The sequence below is a fragment of the Paralichthys olivaceus genome, chromosome 10, assembly GCF_024713975.1.
Source record: "Paralichthys olivaceus isolate ysfri-2021 chromosome 10, ASM2471397v2, whole genome shotgun sequence".
NCBI classification, from domain to species: Eukaryota; Metazoa; Chordata; class Actinopteri; order Pleuronectiformes; family Paralichthyidae; genus Paralichthys; species Paralichthys olivaceus.
In genome coordinates, this window is record NC_091102.1 from 15482759 (window position 1) to 15504450 (window position 21692).

Genomic DNA, 21692 nt, shown 5'->3' on the forward strand with positions numbered 1-21692 from the left:
ACACTGTTTTGTCTCTGACATTGAAGCTCATCTAGATCACTTCATCCTTAATATACTATCTGTTTCTGTTTTGACTGTGATAAATGTGTGAATGACTGATTTAGGTTTACTGCACCATGTCCTATTTTATCATTGGTGGATTACATGAAAACAAAACAAAGATGCGAGGTATAATTAGACTCACGTGAAGTTATATATAATAATGATATGATAATAGTTTTCCTCCAACGTAGATCCAATGTCTTTGTCTAAACCAACGTGATATCTGAGGAGATACAGATGATATGAAGATTTAATTCCATCTGTGAGGAATATAAAGTTGTGACAAGGTGTTCGTGAAGTAGAGAAACGCAGCTTATCTTAAATAAACGTATTTAATTAGATGGTGGCGTGAACAGCATTCAGAGTCATTTGTCCTGTACCACTGCTGCTGATTTGTAGGTTATGTACTGCCACCCTGTGGATAACTAGAGCTTAACATGGTACCACTTTGAATGAATTGCATTTTTATATTTTACATTTTGTATAATTATTTATGTGTGTATATTTGAGTAAAACATACCAAATATAAATATACATATAAATTCAAACAAATAATATTAAAGTGGCACACTATGCATCTTAAATGTCCTGGCCGGATATTTTTTTAGAGCTAATAAATATAATGACGGAGGACAAAAGGTTGTCTCATGGAGTTTAAGTGAGAATTACAGAAGTATAATAACATTATGGCTACTGGCTATTCCTATAAAAGCTCCCACTGTTTAGCATCACTGGTATGGTGGTGAAAATCTCAATTGTAGTCTTGAGACTCAGCCTTTAGGGGTCAGTATAAACCTTGAGTCTTGGTATTGGTGCAGATTTAACATTTTCAAATCAGTTGTTCAAAAGTGTTCAACTGATTTAGAGTACTTATTCAGACCTACGTGTACAACCCTGTAGATGAGTTTGTCAGACCGGTCTCTCAGCAGTGTGACTTAGAACGAATCAGCAACATCTCTGCAACACAAAGATTTGGCTCAGCTGACCAGCCGTCAGCACTTTCACATTAAGTTTAACACAGAAAAAACTGGTCTACATCAAGACATCAAGTCACAGCCTCCAAAGGGCCCCAGCCACTTCGTGTGGACACAATGTACCCCTAAGCTCGGCTTCCTCTTATTACCCAAGTCTGAAACTGCAGAAATCCTGTCAGTGCTCTGCTGGTTGAAAGATTCAGAAAAGCCCTTTCATCAGGGATAAAATGAAGTTGGCAGAGAACAGCTGAGGGTTTTGGTTTTCCTCTCAAGGTCATCCTCACATTGCGGTCTGCATTTTTTCCCTCAGTCTAAGTTTATGTTCGGGTTGGACTGGGGTGACAGAATTCATTTAAGATCAGATCAGATCAAGTGTAAATAAGGATTTCTCCAGAACCTTACAGACCAATTGATAATGGATGATAGATCAAGAACTATCATCCATTATCCACTGACCTGTAGCACGAATCCTTCTGCCTTTTCCATCGTTTCTGGCTCATATATCTTAATTGGAAAACGTTTATAAAGACAGTTTGGTTTTTATTCACATAAAGTTCAAGTATAAGAAGGGAACAACTATAGATTTCATGCTCATTTGTTTTTATTACTATTTAGTTAGTTAATCCATCACTGACACAACTTTATATACAAAACAGAAAATAGTCAGATTGTCAGAAAATAATTGTCAGACCATCCATCCATCTATCCACCTATCACCTAATTGATTTTCACATAATATCAAATGTTTATCAGAATAAACCCCTCAAGATTTACCATCTTGTTTTTGAAGGGGTCCCAACATATCACACTCACTACATGTGATATATATATATATGTGTGTGTGTGTGTGTGTGTGTGTGATCACCAGAATATGCTTCTACAATGTACTTGAAACAAAACCCATAGAATAACTTTTTACATTACAGTCTCAGTTGAAGTGAATGAGTGTGTGCCATCTTAGATTCTCTCCTTCATTATTGAATACAGTATGTCCACCAGCTGCTCTCAAGTTTCCCTTTCACTCATCAGTCAAGCATGCAGATCTAAAGTTACTGCTCTGTTTAATTCATTGTGCTGACTCCATGCTAGTCTGTCAATGCAATAATGAATAAACACGTTTTTTTATAATGACACAGCATTTCAACATAAAAGCCTTTAATCCAGGCTTTTGTCACGTTATCATTACCTTGAAGAACAAACTCTTATTTTAATTTATTCCTCACAGCAGCACATAGTAGGGACACACAGAGCGGTCAGCTGTAGAGTCAGACTAAAGAACCTTGCTTTGACAAATCTTTGGCGACATATTATATGAGACTGCTGTCAGGAGACAACGCGTCCTCTGGTCCTTACCCTGAATGTTGTTACTGTTGTTTCACAGCTGTCATCACCACTTCGCTCTGACACATGCCTCTTTATGCTCAGACTCCATAACTACACGTCCTTCAGTGATCACAAGGCAATTCTCACTCTCTCTCATTCAGCTGAGTGAGATATCAGCTTAGATCACACTAATGTGCATGTTGAGAAATACAAAAATAATGAATCAAACGAATTCTGAATTAATGTATTAATCTGAATTGCATGTGATTAGTCCTTGTGTGTAACTACACTGACAGTTACTGCTCTCACAGCATACAGCGCTAGAACCAACTGCCTGATGGTTTTAGGAACGCCCAATCCATGTTTTTAAAACCAGATTCACAACTTCTTTATTCACTTGTGCCCACAAGGTCATACCGTCATTGTATTCTATTCTATTATTATCATTTGACACAGTTCTATAAACTTCATCTGTATAATTCTACTAATTTAACTTGTTTTTTACTTCTTAAACTGATTTGTCCTTTTTAATTTCTTATGTCTATTTTTGTCTCTTTACTTCTTTATTCTTCTCTTTTTAATCTCTTTGATTTTGCTTGAAATTAGTTTGAAACTGTGATTTCTGGTTTTAAATGTATTTCTTTTGATTTAGTCTCTGTGTTGTTCTTATGTCCCTGTACAACACTGTGCATAAAATGTACTTTATAAATAAAACCTCCTTGCGTTGCTTTGCCTACTGCTGACAACCAGAGTCATATTCTTTGCATATCTGATTATACAGTGCATGACTTACGTAACTTTAATTTGCTGAATTATAATCATAAAAAACATCCTAAATTAACCTAATTCCAAAAGAAATCAGTGAAAAGACAGGGGTTTACACATTTAACAATCCGTACATAGAAACTAATAGTTCATGCTGCATGTTGTGGCACATTTGAACTGTGGTCCATGACACTCATCATAGTTAACGATTGTTTAACAGCTGTCATACCACTCCACTCAGACACATCTGTTTCTTTATGCTCAGACTCCTCTCGTCCTTCAGCAGGCCATGGCTCGCTACGATTACTCAGAGAGAGTCATTATTGCTGTGCATGTTGACAACTATAGGAATACTTTGAGCTGTAGTTCTCAGAAATCACTTGTTAGTCAAACAACTTCTAGTTAATCTATTTATCTATATATCTATATAATTGCCGTATGTCTGTATGATTGGCCTTGCATACTTAGAATGATTGCTGACAACCAGAGCCATGTTCCTTGCATGTGTAATTAGACAACATGAGGACTTGATTTTTATATGATAAATTACAATCAGCAAAAATATCTGGAATAAAGTGTGTAATTCCAAAAGAAGTTGCCTAACCTCTGAGAAATCAGTCCTCCAATATGCCTGATTTTTGATTTCTGCACTATTTTGTTTGAGAAATTCACAAAAGTGTGAATAATCTTGCAAATATGAATTCTTCATGTAGTGGCATGTTTTAACTGCTTACTGACTGTGGAGCAGTGGCTGTTTCAGTTTCTCACTGAGAGACATGAGGACAGTCAAACCTAACTGCTCAGTTTTTCTTTCAGAGCATGAAATTGTTATGTCTTTGTCTGTATACAGTCAGTGTCGATTATTACCAAAAACAGAACAGAGTATTTACAAAACGAATGCAGATCCTGAGTATAAATTGTTCAGTATTGCTGCTGCAGTGGCACAATAGTGCTGTGTGTTTTCTGTTGTGGAGTGCCAGTGTGATTTAAAGCTGCTGACAGCACCAGACGCTTACACTGCACTAGGCTCCTGCTGTCTCTCGTCCTCTAACATTTGTATCGATGGATATAGACCGTCTGCTTGCCTGACAGTCAATCTCTTCTTCCCTTCTTCTCTCATTCTCCACCTCCATCACTACAGCTTCTGCTCCGCCGTTCCTCGCTAAAGTTTGTTCCTCTCCTCCTTCCTGTGTTTCAAGCAGTCTCCTCCCTCTCTGTTTCTCCTCTGTCTAAGACTTTGACAGATATTCTTCGGATTTGTTGCAGTGCCTTAAACTGACTCAGCAAAATGTTTCAGATTTTTACATGAACTGAAATTTTAAGAAAAGATTATGTTAGTTTATTTTACCTTTTTGCAAAAGCCACATGTGTCTTTTGCATTTAAGCACTCAGGAATTTAGTCATCTACTAAATGGGGCAGATTATATCACAGTTAAATTAAGTGATGGTCAGGTCAAAGAAGAAATGATTAATTATATATTAACCACTATAGATACACAATCATAATTATAAATATAATTCTATCTATCTATCTATCTATCTATCTATCTATCTATCTATCTATCTATCTACCTATACCATTCATCCATCTGTCTATCTATATCTAAGAGAAAGATTGAGATGCTTGACTTGTTTAACACTAGAGGTCATTGACCTGCAGAGGGAACATCACAGACCAACACGTGTGTGTTTTCTGTCAGAGAGAGAGAGAGAGAGAGGGAGAGAGAGGGAGAGAGAGAGAGAGAGAGAGAGAGAGAGAGGGGGAGGGAGGCCCAAAACAGTACCTGTGTGTAGAAAAATCCTTCAGTACAGTCGACAGCTGTGTCTGCAGAGAGATCTAGTCTCTGATTCTGAAACAAAGGTGCACAGAGAGCTGCTCTGTCCACCTTTGTTTCAGAATCACTGTTGTCATGTTGGTGTTTTGCTCAGTCGCCCATGTAAACAAGTGTTTACAGCTAATGAAATATTTATCTATGTTTCATTATTATATCATTTTACATTATCTCCAGGGATTAATCCATATTCCAGGATTATTGCAATATGTGTGTGTGTGTGTGTGTGTGTGTGTGTGTGTGTGTGAGAGAGAGAGAGAGAGTATGTGCTCATGACATTCAGATAGAGGAAGTTAGAAACAAATGCAATATCATTATCATCACATTGTACTCAGGTTTAAAACGAATTATGTTCAATTATGATTATGCAAAACCGCCTCTCATTTAGGAAGCTCAGAGTTTATTTATTATTTCTACTGTTATACATATTTACTGTTATATACTATAACTGTATTGTTAACATGTATATACCACTACTGCTGTTACTACTACTACTTATAATATCATTATATTATAAATAATCATAAACTAATCGTTTTTGTATAGTCTTATGTGGCTTTCTATAATTGCGTTGTCATTGAAATGTGATGTACAAATCAAGTTGCCTTATATAGTTGCCCTAATATAATCTTGAACGTGAATGTGCTTGAAGAGGAAACTGTTTCAAAACGTTTTCATATTTATTTAAATGTGCACCAAACTGAATCATGAATTCTACATGGATGTTGAACACAACTTGGTTCCTCTCTGAAAAATCCTACATCCGCCCCTGAAACAAACGCATCATCTATTGTCGTCTGTGTCCCCGAGCCGGTGTCGGAGGGAGCGCCCTCCGCTCGGCACTTTCCGGCGCAGTTCGCGCTCGGTGTTGCTGTGGGGGCTCGTCGCCGCCTCTCTCTCTCCCAGACTGCTTTATGTCTGGCAGCACAGACCATGCGCGGTCGCCATATTACGGAGCACCCCTCCCCTCCAGCGCCGTCACAGCGCCGAGCCACAGCAGCGGTGCAGGAGCAGGCTGCACACACCGAGCGACGCTGCCGCTGGGGAGGACCAGTGATACAGCAAAACCAGCAGGCAAAGCAGGAGCCAGTGGATTAAAATACGGACCCGTCGGCCGCTCCTACCCGCTGACCGTGTCCGCACTCACATCACGGTGCATCGGATGAAAGGTTGCGTGTTTCCCTTTTCTCTCCATTGAACAAATCGCGCAGTTAAACGCCTCGGCTCGGTCTGTTTAGCTAGCCGGTGATGGAGACTGGCAGCTAGCTAGCTGACGGTTCTCCTCTTGTCAGGCTAGCATCTCTCACAACGCTAACTCGCTCAGCAGCTATTCTGCCTCCGCTGCGTGTTTTCTTCACAGCACAGCTAATCGGTGCTAAATCCGCAAAATGTTAGCGTGGGTTTAACAAGGACAAAGACAGTAAACTGTTGGAGTTAGCCGGCGAATCACCACTGCCATCAGCTGACGTTAGCGTGCTAGCTACTCAGCGAGTAGCCACTAGCCTCCTCTGCCTCGTTGTCACTGGAGAGCACTGAATGGTGTGTGAGAGGCTGTAAATACTGGCACAAGTTAGCCTGATATTTGCCAGGAGCCATCCGACGCTTAGTTAGCTCATTTTTTTCCGATCGTGTTGTCTGTTGACTGTAGTTTTGTCAAAACGGCGCCGTTAACGAATCGCAACCTTATCGCATTCTGTCAGAGACCAACCACCCCCCGGATCCTCTCGAAATGCATCATCCGGACCCTGCAGGAGACTCTGGCAGTGCTAGGAAGATGGCGCATCCGGCTGTCTTTCACAGAAGGGGCAGCAACACAGGCAGTGGGAGCGGCTCCACGCTGTCAACACCGGCGAACCCGATGGTCAACAACAGCCACGTCTCGGCCGATGATTATCAGCCCTCCCTGCTGATCCAGTGCCAACCTCCCGCTGGTTCATCCTCCCCAGGTCCCCACCATCCTCCTCCCCACACCCTGAATCTTCTTTCCCAGCCCCAGCCCACACAGTCGGCCGGTGCTCAGATGAAAAAGAAGAGTGGATTCCAGATCACAAGTGTGACCCCGGCACAAATATCTGTGAGTACCAACAACAGTATTGCAGAGGACACAGAAAGCTATGATGACCTGGATGAGTCCCACACTGAGGATCTGTCTTCTTCAGAAATCTTAGATGTGTCCCTCTCAAGAGCTAATGACATAGTCGGAGCAGAGAGAAGCTCTTCGGAAGAGACACTGAATAATTTCCATGAGGCAGAGACCCCTGGTGCTGTCTCCCCCAACCAGCCTTCGCACCCCCATGCACTGAACCAGGCTCAACAGCATGGTGGGGCCATGGTGAATGGGACTGTGCACCACCAACATCAACACCCTCACCATCCTAACCATGCCCAGGTCTTCTCTCTGTCCTCTGGGCCTGGGAGCATCCCGTCTGCCCTCACTTCCGGAGCTTTACCTCGTGTCACCCAGAAAATGCCTTCTAACGTGGGGGGCCCTCAAGAGAATGTTTCCCAGACTGCCCCTCCAAATGTTGTCGCTCAGTCTGTGGGGGTTGTGGCCTCGGGAGCTGTCCCTGGAATGCACAGTTCTGTTACTGGCACTACAGTTAGCATAGTTAATCCCCAGACCAGCAGCGTTAGTAATGTGAATATGTTGAGCTCTGCCAACGTGCCTGTGAGAGGGGGGATCAGCACGAGTGCTAGCAGTAGCATTAGTGGCTTTCCTCTCAATGTGATGAGCAGCAGTGGGGGGAGTGGAGGTGGCACTGTTGCAACCGGGGGCAACCTTATGTCCGCCACAAATATCAGTATTGTCCAACAACACCAAAATATCAGTTCAAACATGACTATGACTACTGCGACCTCTGATGCTTCTGCTGCTGTCAGTTCCACTGGAGGGATGGGACCCTCGAGTGGAATCCAGGGAAGAGTTGGGTATGCTGTGAGTGCAGCCATGGCCACAACCTCTGTAACATCTACTCCTGCTCCAGCCCCTGTGGTTGCTCCCACTATTTCCCGTTTCAGAGTTGTAAAGCTGGACTCTAGCTCTGAGCCCTTTAAGAAGGGCAGATGGACATGTACTGAATTCTATGACAAGGAGACCCCAGCCTCTGCTCCCAGTTCTTCTGCTTCAGATGCTGGGTCTCTCACTATGCGTCAGTATGTCTCTGAGAATTTCGCTGCAGCCTCAGAGAGGGAAAGCACAAGTGGAAGTTCTGTGAGTAGCACTATGAGCACACTGAGCCATTACACTGAGAGTGTTTGCAGTGGAGAGGCTGGGGGACACCCAGTACCTCAGCATCCCCATGATTATGCCTCCCCTCCTCAGGGCTTTCAAGGAATCCTCCCCACCATGGGAGTATCACAAGCTCAACCTCACATGCATGCCCAGGATATTACCCACTCACACGTGAAGACTACTGTGGCCCCCTCTGCTCCTACAAACCTTCATCAGCCTGCTCCCATGCCAGGCCACCAGACCACAATTGGACTCCATGCAACCTCTGTATCCCAGCAGCAGCTCACCTATGCACAGGCAGTATCAAATCAGACTTCCGGCTCTGTGCAGGGCCTAGTGGGTGTTCAGCAGCAAAACATGGGCTATGCCACCCAGCCACAGCAGCCAGCTGCTGCAACCCCAGTGCAGGTGAGGCCACCTGAGTACACCCAGCTTCACCAAGGTATCCCCCAGGCTGCTGCTTCTCAAACTCTGTCCAACCAAGCTGGATCAGCTCCCACTGGACCAGCTAATGGAGCATGTCAGATGATAGGAGGCCCTCAGCAGTCACAGGCACTTATCCACACACAGCCCCAGCAGCCCTCTACCACTTCCACTCTGCCCTCTCATGTTGGTGTAGCATGTCTTGGCCAGCAGCAAAGCCACTCTGGTCACCTGGATTGCCAGCAGCAGAAGCCCCAGTCGCTCCCAACACAAATCCAAAACCTGGGTCTTGGTGCCCAGCAGCCCACCGCACTCCACCAGAGCCAAGTGTCTGCAACAAGTGTGCCTCCTCCCAACCCTCAGAGCGATCCCCAGCCCCAAGCCCACAACACGAATAGTGGCATGATGCCCCTGCAGGTTGTTCCTCACAGCCAGCCATCTTCTGTCAACTTGTCCCAGAACCACAGCAGTGCTCAGGCCCTCGCTCATGCTGCCCAAGCCAGTGCCCTGTATGCCAGTCTGCCCACCTTCACCACTACTCAGCTGCAGGACGCCCAGCGGCTGCTTCTCCAGCACCAGTCGGCTCTGTTGGGACTGCCCAAGCTGTCTGGAGTGGAGGCTGGATCTGGATCCAGCACTGTTCAAGGTCAAGAAGCTGAGGGCAATACAGCCACCGCCAGTGCCTTAACTGCATCAGCTGGTCTTAAGACTGTCGATGGAGAGGAGGATGGGTAAGAGCTCTTAAATCCTTGACTGTTTTTGTTCATAATTAGTTGATTGGTTGTGACACTTGCATGAGTTTCAGCAAAGGCACATTTAATGGAAAACTTATTCTGTAATCAAAGCATCTTACTCAGAGATAGAAGCATGCGGTAAACTGGGTTTGTGATGCCTAAATCAGCATCCAGAGTTTGTTTGAACCTGCATAATTTCACTGGTTGCTGTGGCAGCTGTGAGGGAAGAAAGGTGTTATTGTTTTCCTTGATAGCCAGCAGACAGTGGCCAGGCTGCCCCAGTCTGTCTGTCCTCTGTCAGTGGGACACAGTGCATGGCTCAGCTGGATGTGACGTCTCTTGTCTTTATCGAGTGGCTACAGTGATTCGACTTTTTACCTTGCCAGAATCCCTATTTGCTTCAATCCTGATGATCTTGTTTACTGGGCTGAATTTCTGCTGAGTGCACAGTTTTATGTACACACACACATTTGTTGTAGAAAAACTGGAAACACAATAGAGGTTGTGTGATTATTTAATTTGATATAGAAAAGGGTAGCCAGCTGCAATTGTAATGGGAATTAAATCTGTTTTCTTAATTGCATAGATGAAATTAAACATGACTGCAAATGTTTTAAGCTTTTTTTTTACACTCCATCTCACAAATCGAGCAAGGCTTAGAAATACAAATTTTGATGAAGTCATGAGGATGAGATGGTGGTTTACTTGTTTACATTGGAAAATTATAGTGCAGTAGCCTTTTTCCTTCACTAAAAGCTTATTGATTTTATTAAGTGCTCCCTCTTTCTCTGTCTCTCTCTCTTTTCCCCATCTCTTTTTTTTCTCCATCTCTCTTTGTCACTCCTCTCTTGTCACTACAGTTTGTTAGTGATTTATGCACTGACCCACATGAAAATCCCATGGAATGTCCTCCCCAATAATAAGTTTAAAGAGCTCATTTTGAAGTTGAACAGGAATTTTAATCACCTTGCAACAGCAGGAAATTACTCACCTTTCAGTCACTCCTCACATCCCAAGCCTCCCCCCCTCCCCCACGTTTGTATTTTTTACAAATTACCCTAGCCGTCACCCTATCAACTTGTGTCACACCTGAGTTATGATAAACAGGCAGTCAGGTAGAAGGTATCATGGGTGTAATGATGCTAGTTTTAACTCAGTTTGTCTGAACGACGGCGGCTGTTATCACATGATGTTTAACTCAGAGGAATGTGAAATCTATGTGGGATCAGGTGGATTATTGTCTTTGATGATAAGCAGCATTTGGGTGAAACCAAAGCCCTTGTTACAAATGAGAAGATTGTCTCTGTGAATTATTCTCTAGGTTCAGTTCTGCTATGTTTACCTGAGCTGTCACACGACTAGAAGCTAAGGAGTTGATTGAGCTTGTTGAAGTCTCTGCCTCCTCACTGAGGGTGACTGAAAATGAGATTGGGTATTTCTCTGGCCATTTCTTATCCCTCTCATCAGCTGATGCAAACACACACACAATCAATGCTTAGCCTAATCAAGTTTCTTTTCCTCTGAGTGCTTTATATCTGATATCTCAAATCTGCTGATACTGATCTAAATCTGTTTCTGAATTGGATAAAATTTGATTTATCTTGTGATAAATGACAGTTGCAGTAAAGTAAAACAGCTAAATTTTTATTGATTCTGATTAATTCGAGAAAACCTTTTGCTCAGCTTCATTAATACCATACTGAGCATTCAAATAGCTGTTCAACAACTGATTACCCTATCTAACCTTTGCTGAATTCAGGCAACGTTTCACTGGTCACTCTTACATCATCATCATCATCATCCACATCACACTTTGCAGTGCTAGGGGAACCTGGTTTGTGTATGTTTTAGTGTATAGTTAAGGTTTTGGTTTTATTGGTTTCTGATTCATGACTGTGTGTTGTTTGTTATTGGTAGCCAAATTATTGTGAGTTGAGTGTTCATTTTAAAGCATATTAAAAAAAAAAATTGCCCCCTTTAAAGAGACCATTTTACAATGTTTAACTATCTACAAATACCTTAGTGAATTTTGAAATGTTCGAGGTTTGTTTTGATTCAGCTCTTGTTTGGAGGCCATGTTGAGCCTGCCTACAGTTTGCATGAGCATCACTGATGATCCCCTGGGTTTGAGAGAAACCAAACCCATAGTTCACAGTGGGTAGTTCAGGGAACCTGCAACATTGAAGCATTGTGATAAGAAATACAGAGCCAGGTTGTATCTGTCTATGTTAACCCCAAATCTCATTGTGGCAGCGTAGATTGAGCCTGATTGAAAGATGGATACAAGCCTTTCATAGCCTTGGTCTCGGAATTTGATTGCCAATACACCAAAAGTCGAGCCAGTCCCTGTCATAAAAGCTGGAATGTATTTACAATGTTTGGGGGGAGGTCTGCAGTGTGGCTCATGACAGGCTCCCGTTGACATTACAGTATTTTAATAGTTTGACCTTGTTGTCATAAATCTTCACTTAAGGCACAATGCCATGTGTGTATGTGTGTGTTACAGCCAGAGATTGTTGGAATGAGGCAGGGTGTCAGCTGTGCATTCGCTCTATCTTCACTGACACAGCATTAATGGAATATGTTCAAGATGGGTGTGTGGTCTCTCTCTCTCTCTCTCTCTCTCTCTCTCTCTCTCTCTCTCTCTCTCTCTCTCTCTCTCTCTCTCTCTCTCTCTCTCTCTCTCTCTCTGTGTGTGTTGTGTGAGTGAGTGAGTGAGTGAGTGTGTGAGTGGTCTTTTGCTAATTGACTGATGTGGCTTTGTCAGCCATTAAAGGCAATGCAGTAATTGCAAAATGGTACCAAATATTTAACAGCATGAGCAAAATGTAACTTAATGTGTGAGCAGTTATTTTAACATGGTCTTATGCAGGTTTCCACATGCATGTGACTCCATGCATGGGGAATTAGTTTTGTGTATTCTGTGGTTGTTTCACTTTGCAGTTTTGTGTGTGTACATTTACGTCCTGTAGTTCAGTTCTTGTTTCAAACCTTCACACTGACGATGGTCTTGTGACAAGAGGTAATATAAACTTTTAAGCAAAGCTGGATTAGTATGGTTCGACCTCAGTTTCGGAGAGAATCAAGTGCTTGGTATTATTTTCTGTTCTAGTTTTAAACGTAGCACTTTGAAGATTGTAGTGTTTTTTCACTGTTATACAGTATTGGTGAGCTCTTGTGGTGAGATGTGGGTGTAATATCTTTTCACATACTGTGTTAAGGTACAATTTTCAATCTTAAGTAACAACACAGATTCACTTTTAAACTACTTGTTAGGAAATTGGAAAAATCAATTTACATTAGCAGCTGTTGAATATTTGAAACATTTCCAGGTTGAAGTACTTTAAGTTCAGATTTAATTCTTCATGAAGTAAATGTTATCCTATATTCTCTGCAGTAGTAATTATAAGATATGATACTTTTAATATAAAGTTGAATTTTAACAGATGGTTATTCTGGCTTTTTAATAAACAGGTGCAGCGGAGCATTGGATTGTGGTTAAAATGCTTTTGGCATTGATTCTTATGTATTAAATACCAGAGGCTGCGTTTGTGGAGATGTCTGTCTTCAGCTGCCATGATGTTCTGGTCAGTGCTCTGCCAATGACTTCACATTGCACAACTTGAGCCAGGTACAGCTTCTTTGGTAAGGAAACCAGCATTTTTTTTTAGGTAATCCCATGCTGTGCCTACCCAGTGGTCTCATTGAAATAATTTAGGACACTGCATTTTTCCTAATGCAGTGCCATTGTTGTTCAGGACACACTTAATGTGTGTGTGTGCATTTGAATGAGTGAAGGCCCAAGGGAATGTGGGTGGGCTGGCTGGCTGGCAGCGTGATGGCTATCTCTGCTGCTGTCTGTTTTGAATGTAATCTTCCCCCTGGCAGTGCTGGGGAGCCGGTGTGAGCTGGGCCTGTTGCTCATTGTGTGGAGATCAACTAGACCCTGAAAATTCACAACGCACAGAGGAAGTGACCCAAGCTGACCTAACCCAACTTAGTCACATCTGCTGAAGCTGGTTTCAACCGCCGAGGACTCAGCTGTCCGAGCAGAGTTGAGCATCACTGTTCCAGCTCTGATAAATCCTGCCTCTGCGTTGCTCTCCCGACTCCTTCATCAGCATCGATGTTGGTGGTTTTATGGATAATTAGCTCAAAGATAATACACTTTAAAAGACCAGCACATTGGCCTTATCTGGAACTTTTTTTTTCTTCATGTCAAATCTTTTTTCATGGCCCACAGCTGGTTGAGTCAGAGGCAGCACTGACCTGTTATGTCATGATGTGTCATAGAGGTTTTTTAATATATTGTGAAATGCAGGATTATCTGGGGTGTTATATTGTACACTGGATATTGTATATATTTTTAGTAATTTTCCATCCATGGGTTTGGTTCAGACCTCCACTTTTTTTAGCCACAGATCGGTCCATACTTTTTTGTGGGGACCCAAAATGCTCCCGCACTCATGACCTGATTTAGCCAGGGGCGTCTGCAATCTCAGAGAGGTGTCATCCATCTTGAGCTGCAGTAATTCAACTATCCTAACTTTTACTTCAGGGATGATTACTTAGTCTTGAATGGATCAAAATAGTCATGGAACACATTCAGTTAGGAACAGTACAAAGTTTAATATTCAAAAAATACACCCCTTGCCCTAACATTTAATACAATATGTAATTAAAATGTATCGGGTTAAAGCTGAAATGAAAAATGAGGTTTGCTATGTCGGCAATGAAATGAGAGCTCAGCAGGCTGCACCAGCAGCTGTATTCTGTCGTTCTGTTTTGTGCAATGAGATTATGGATCTTTGTATCACGGTTTGGGTTTCAGAATAGTTACAGCCCGAGTTTTTAGTTTGAAATATTCAACTCCTGTAGGACTGCAAGATGGCCTCACGAATTGTAGCTTTTTCCTACATAGAAAAATATGGAAGGAAGCTAACTGATTATCAAGTCGATTTACACTTACTGCATTTATAAAAAATAAAAAAAAGTTTAATATAAAAACTTTTAAATCTTTGTTGTAATGTAACATTTCTTTTACAGTATCTTCACAACTATCAACTATTTTCAACAAAGAACACTTAGTCTGCTTGTGGGGGGTGAACACACATGTGTTAGTGTTCAGGGTTTTTCCATGGCTTCTGGAGGGTTAAGTTGGGCTTAAAATGTGTTTATTCAACAGGTTAGACTTGACAACTTCTTCAAAGGCTCAATCCAGAGTTAGCCTCCAGCTCATCCCACCAAAGCTATGATAATTGACGTTATGGATACAGAAAGCCAAGAAAAATGACCCCCACCCGCATGTGATTTTTGTATTAACATAGACAGTATGTCTGACATGGAAACTGTCTTAACCTCAGCTGTGTGCTTGTGTCAATGCAACAACACGATTTGTTTTTTAATAGGAGATCAGAATATATGTCATATAACCACCATGCTTGATGACTTTTCACTCAGGATTCTTTAAGTGGTCGGTTTCTCTTGACACATCTCTGGTTAAATATCTGTGGGAAGAAAAACATTTGATAACCTCACTTGAGGCTATAACTAAACTAAACTAAACAAGTACTTTTACTTTTCCAATGCTTTGTAGAAGGAGATGAGCTTATTAATGGAGAAAGGGATCAGTCAGAAAAGGACATTTAAGCAAAAGGTGATATGTTATGGTATGGTTATTGATGTAATTAGAGTAAAACCATTTCAGCAACCATTACAAATTTCTAGATGTTGTTTTTTTTATCATATTGCCCTGGTGTTATTTTGCTGAATGGAGATAGAAATAATTGATGAACTGAGTATGCACACAGGTGGGAGGTGTTGTGTGTGTGTTGTGTGCTTTTTCTTCCAAGAAGTGAGTACAAACTTCATCACAAATACTTTTTAATACATGTACATGTTGTTGTTGTGTTCAGCCACAGCGGTTTTTTATAGGACTCGGGTGTGTCCATAGTGGCACATCACTGAAGTGTTTCACTAAAAGTAAACAGCGTTTGTTATTTGTTATGCTGCTGACGCCTCCCCAGCACACAGACCGAGCCAGAGAACACGAGAACACAGCAGAGCAGCAACATACTGTGTATAAGGGAGAGAGGGGTGGGGTGTCTCCCCACGCACTACTCAATCAATCAAGCAAATGTTATTCGTATAGCCCATATTCACAAATAACAATTTGTCTCATAGAGGTTAACAAAGTATTTAGTGGTTTGAATGGCAGAGTGATACCGAGATTGTGAGTGGTTCACTGTGTGTGGATGAAACTGAGGTTGATACAGCATTGTGCACATCTCTCCAGAAATCACATCGCACCCTTGTCCATTGCCGATTTGGATGCTGTGTGTTTGTATACAGATGTGTCATTGATTTCATTTGTCTGTGCCGCCGTCTTACTGCTGAAGGTTTATTTTTCCATCAATAAACGGGATTGTTTCACTTAAGTGTTCAGTGGGAAAACTAATGGCTTCTAATGGATGATAACGGATTGTGCTTTTAGTGTGCCTTTCATCTATGAGAGAACTGCCCTCTCACCCCTGCATACACACAACACACACACTTAGTGCCATGATAGTCAGACCCTCTTAAAACGGCTTGTGCTGATTTAATTGTGGTAACAGAAGCAGTTATTTCGTGGTTTTTGTCATCACAATATAACAAATTTTGATGACTGGTTGGTCGTCTCATTTATTAGATGAACACATATACATGTTTTGTGGTAGATTATTTTTCAATCTATTCTTTTATTAGTCCAGGAGAGCATAGATATTGAATTCCTCTGTGTCCCTGCTAGATACTCTGGTCTCCTCAGTGTTAATGTTGTAGAGCAACATTGTCAACCTCCAGCCTCATAATGCTTCCACATGCTGTTCAATATCTCACCTCAGTGCTCTGGAGATTTGTGTTGTTGTGAACGTGTCTAAGTGGAAAATCTCCCACTGCATTGTTCATGTGTGAAATTCAACTTCTGGAGAAAGTCCGGCCCCAGTTGTGTAAAAACTTTCCAGAGTTTAAGTCTGAAAGTTGTTTATGACAACAAAAGAAATAGTTCACTTGAGAAAAGAGACCTCCAGAAGGAAAGTAGGACCCCTTTTGCCACTGGTCAAAAAACCATTAACACTTACTTACATCTGGCTTTTGTGTGGTAATGGAGACAGCTGCATTCACTCCCACATCAGATGTCGTTGCAATACTCCGTAGCAGTGTACAATGCACCTTTTCCAGTGCAATCTTATGATATGCATTGAGCTTCGAGACTTTGGGGCATAAATAGCCATGAGTGTTTGTGTTTTTTACATCTTGGGAACAACGCGTAACAACAAGTTTTCGTTGTGGTTAGGGTTAGATGCAACACTGACAAGTGCTGGTTTCCGAAAAGTTGGTTTGCGGCACATAGATCATTGAACATGACACACTGGTTTAAAAAAATTTGAAAGGCAAAGGCTTCCACTGCTAATGCGAAAGAAGTCAAAGTAAACAATCAAGTTGTGTAGAGCACATCAACAGAAGTGTTAACCCCTATACCCACTAATTTTAATATAAAAAGTTAAATGATGTGGACGTACAGTATTATATCTTCCATATATATGCTGGATGAATGTTTTTTGTCACTTTGACAGTTCTAACCTTTGTAGAGGAAGTGAATTGAAACAAAAGATAAGAAGGATAAGGCAGAATTAATTTCTCTGTCGTCACTGAGCTCTTGTCTACATCATGTGTAACATAATATATGTATAAAGTGTGTGTAATGTAGGACATACTATGTAATGGTGTTGATGGAGCCTTTATCTTCAACCACACATTTTTATCTTTAGGCTTTAGTGGGCTGCCGCTGTCAGCCCCCTAAACATGCAGGCAATGTGCTGAATCATGGCCGGCATTCCTGTGGCCAGATCACTGTCCAGTCAGCTCCAGGAGTCACACACACACACACACACACACACACACACACACACACACACACACACACACACACACACACTGACTAATAGAGAAAATGTGGTTGATGACTTTGCTAGCGGCAAGAGCATTCCTGCCTTTTACTCCTAGATTTCTTCTTTCACTCTATTTGTTCTGTTTCTTTCTCAGTTTAGTGCTTTATCTATTTGTTTTTACAGCTTGACCCTAATAAAAGATGATGATGTTATAAAAGCTTATACACAGAGCAACCCATTACAAAAGATAATGACATGCTGCTTTGCTTCTTATCTTAAGTCTCTGTTATAGATTAGCTGAGTCGTTTTGAGTCTGTGAGCAAAACCCTGCATATTCATATCAAGTGTCAAATAGTAACGTGTGCTGTCTCCTGATGCTGTGACATATCTTCAGCTAGAGCTTTTTCGATGAGTCAAGTGTGTGCGATGACAGTTTATCTTGAGGTTGCTGAATATGAGCTAAATATTGTTCACTGGATTTAACACTTGATTGTTATCATAGCATAGACAGATGAGGCATTAACAACAAGCTATTATTTTCATTTTCAGTGAGGCACTGAATTTTTGCAGTTTTGTTGAAATTATTAACCGATTATTACCTCTGAGTTTATCTTTTCATTGCTATCTTATCCATGTTACTTGTTATCTTTGCATACTCAACTGATTTTGGTGGAACTTGATAGAAGGGTGGGATATGGGCAAGGGAGGAAGACATTTACTTTTTGAATGGATTTAATTAAGGAGGCAGATCCAGGATTACTTTTGAATTTTCTTAAACATTGTGAAATAGTCTGTCTAGTTAAAGTTTCAGTTTGTCTAATTTCTCAAGTCCACTAACTGACTAATGTTTCAGCAGAAGAATTGGCACCAAAAATGTAGAATCTTGTCGGGCATTGATTGAACCAACTGTTTAAAAAACCTTGTTGTGGTCATTCATTCTCCTTTGTGGACACATTGGAAAATGCGCGTATTTGCTGTTTTTACTTAAAGAGGTGAAAGAAGGGTTAAGATCTGTTTGTTCTGTGCTGAATCAACCCGTTAGTCAAACCATAGCCTCATAACATACAGGGCAGCTTGATGGGAACCTTCCTAGATATTTAACAATTAGTAGTGACTTTGAGAACAACTATGCGATTGGTCCTCTTGGACCAGTCCCACCACTTATAGGACACCATCACAGCACTGTGCAGCTCCTTCAGCGGCAGACTGACTCACCCTAAGTGTCTGAGGGTTTTGCAGGTCGTTCCTTCCTGCAGCAGTAAAAGACTGTACCATCAGCTCTGCTCCCAGTAGAACTACTCGCATCCTTTATAGACTGCACTTTGACTCTGGTTTACTCTCTTAACTGTTCAATATTCATACTGTCTGTGCATTACATTGGTTCATGTTCAATGCAGTCACTGCACATAGTTTCACACTGTACATATATTGTTTTACACATATATAATTTTTTATTCCATTTATATTTTTTATATATTTGTATATTTCCTTACACTTTAGTATTGGATTTTACTTATTACTTATTGATGGCTCTTTTTGAATGTTGTTGCTGTAATATTGAAAATGTTCCCATGGTGGGACTAATGAAGGATTAACTTATCTTGGTAGGCATGTTTTGCTCATGTCTCAGTGGCAGGACAAGCACACATAACCTCATTCTGACTCAGTCAGTTTAATGGCTGTATACAACATCTCTTTCCTGCATTACAATCATTTCAGTGAAATTAACTTGATTGATCTGCTCAGTTTCTGTCACCAATGTTAAAAGTAAATATAGCATAGAAACTCCACCGCCAACAAGCAAGTTCAAGTGCTCAGTGGCTACAGCTTATAGGCTCTGTGTTGATCCAAAACACTATGTTGATCCAACACAGATGTATAAACCTGGCTTAAGAGTTATCATCGCTTAGCATAAAGAGTGGAGGCAGGGCTGTGCAGCTCGCCACGCTCTGTGAGAAGCTCAAACATCGGCCTTGTTCAGTTCAGAAATATAACAATTGTAAATTTATCAGGTTTGCTGAAAGTAATAGAGTCGGATCGCTTCAGCCTTTCTCAGCTGTGATGTTGTTAGAGCTGGAGCCATTGAGTGTCTTTTCCCATCGGGTTTCATATTCATTCACTCTCGTTTTGTGTGAGCTAATCCCCTTTTCTATGCTCTGTGACTGAATGAGGAAGCCTGCTGGAGGGAGGGGGGGTTCAAGTTTTTTCTTTTTTTTCCTTCTGCCCACAACAGTCTATCCAGCTGCTTCTCTTATTAGCGGGAATAAAGCACAGAGACAGTTGGCTCTTCATCATGCCTGTCTATTTAATATCCACGTACTATGCTCAGTTCTGACCAAATCTTAAATTTACTTTACGCTAGCCCACCCAATTAAACATGCTCCCACCAAAAGAAAAGATTTTTATTATTTCGTCTGTCATACTATTATTTCTTTAGATCTGTGTTGAACATGTTAAAATTGAATGTGCATTTGGATGGACAAATTATAGTTGGCTTTTTATAGCTACTGAGCTCAGTCTATTTTGAAGTGGACTCTACATGTTGCAGCTCTACATGCCCTCTACTTTTCTTTGGAGTGAACAAAATTTGGGGTCAACCCTGTCATACTTGTTCTCTTTACTTCAAATCTTTTTAGACTACTGATTTACAGTTTTAAATAATTTGTTCTCAACAGAACATACCCCAAAAAACTCCATGTGGTTGCTACTGGCGCTGCCACAGTTGCACTAATGCCAAGTATGATCTGACTGCAAACCATGTTCAGCCCTGCAAACGGTGCTTTACCACCCCCTGCTGGCTGGCAAGCTGTGAAACTACCTCCATGCACCAGGCTCCTCACACCGTGGGCTAGTCTACCTGGTTTTAGATTTGAAAGCACCATATTTGTCTCAAACTGGTAAATGACAGTGGAGGAGAGCTAAAGTGCTGCTGCTGTGGATGCTCCTTTTCAGGCATGTTAGCCTGGATGGTGGGAGAGAAGTGTGGAGCGGAGCTGTAAATATCTCCATTGGATACAAAAATTAGAACTCTCTCAGTACAGATAGAAGGGCCACTTTGCTAGAGGGTTAGTCAGCTGAACTAATCCCTGCCTGTTATTGAGTTTCTAAACTAATCCTATGATATTGTTTTGCATATAATTAATAAAGCCATTGTTTAACTGCATTCTTAAGGCAACTTTTAGCTGGAGATTCTTGTAAATGAACTGCATTAATCTAATGCTTTTCTAGTCCTTCGACTGCTCAAACTGCTTTTTTTAATTTCTCATTCGCACACAGTCACACACTTACGACAAAGCATCAAGACCAGTTAGGGGCTTCAGTGTGTTGCCATAGTACTCTTTCCACATAGCGTCTCTTGGCTACGTCTGTCCCTTCTATAACCTCTGACAGAGTTAACAGTGAATCTCTTAACAAAGGTTTGTGCTTCAGTGCTTGAGTCGTGTTAGACTAATTGAGATCACAAAGCAGTTTTGATAGTCTTTCAAAGTCACAAACAGAGTTGTGAATTGTTCTGGACATGAATGAGTGAAGATTTTCAGTTGAAAGGAATTTATTCCAGGGAAGGACATTGTGGCTAAAACCAATTTCACAAAACAAATCTCACTGTGAACGATAAGGGAGAAGCATAGTTGTGTTGGAAAAGTGGTAAGCTATTAGTGGCAATTGTTTGAGCAGCACTGGAGCCTGTGGCTGCTAAATAACTAATAGACTGTGACCTGAGAATTAACCATGCACACAGTTTTATTTCCAGGTTGTTTTATAGCTTTCAAGGTGTGATTACAAGTCGTTTTTATGCTAATGAAAAGAGGGATTAGCTGTGGAAAGAATGCAATGTTCTTTTCTCACACTGACATCAAGGACTTGAACTCTCATCACACTGCTCTTAAATATACACAATCTCTTTCTTTATATTAATTCATTCTTAATAGTTTATCAGTAGAGTTGTAAACTGTACTCACCAACATTAACAATGCTGACGCAGGGAAATGTGGATTTGATTTCATCTCACTCCTCACATTCAGGGAGCAGAGGAATGTTAAGATTTAAATCTACTTGACTTTGACATTGTTATGTGCTTATTGGACTTTGACAGAGGTCAGGATTGAAAGCTTTAATTCTGTTCATTCATTCATTACAGGCAGTGAGGATTATGGACTATTCAATAAAGAGGCTTTGAATCAAATACATTCTAGTGCCTCTTTAAACTACTTTCACCGCCATTCAGTTATTTAAACACACTGTACGTTTTTTGTGACATGTCATAAAACTGGAAACATTTCACTACATAAGCTGCACTAGAAGGTCTTAACAGAGAGAAGGAAGAAGTTGAGTAAGTTGTACGGCATGAAGTGGCTCTAGTAATTGCCACTAGATGGCAGTGTATAACAGTGCATACCTCTGAAGTCTCAGTTTATAGTAAGGCAGTGCTCACCAACCTT

The 21692-nt window shown here is 41.2% G+C and overlaps 1 protein-coding gene across 1 annotated transcript in view; it reads left to right on the forward strand.

Moving 5' to 3' along the window:
- Nucleotides 1-5764: 5764 nt before the first annotated feature.
- Nucleotides 5765-21692, forward strand: part of LOC109631324 (TSC22 domain family protein 1-like) — a 30409-nt gene continuing 14481 nt past the window's right edge. The window contains exons 1-2 of the mRNA XM_020089998.2: nt 5765-6105; nt 6637-9322. Of these exons, the coding sequence (XP_019945557.2) occupies nt 6099-6105; nt 6637-9322 (2693 nt within the window). The 5' untranslated portion in view covers nt 5765-6098. The remainder of the gene's footprint in view (nt 6106-6636; nt 9323-21692) is intronic.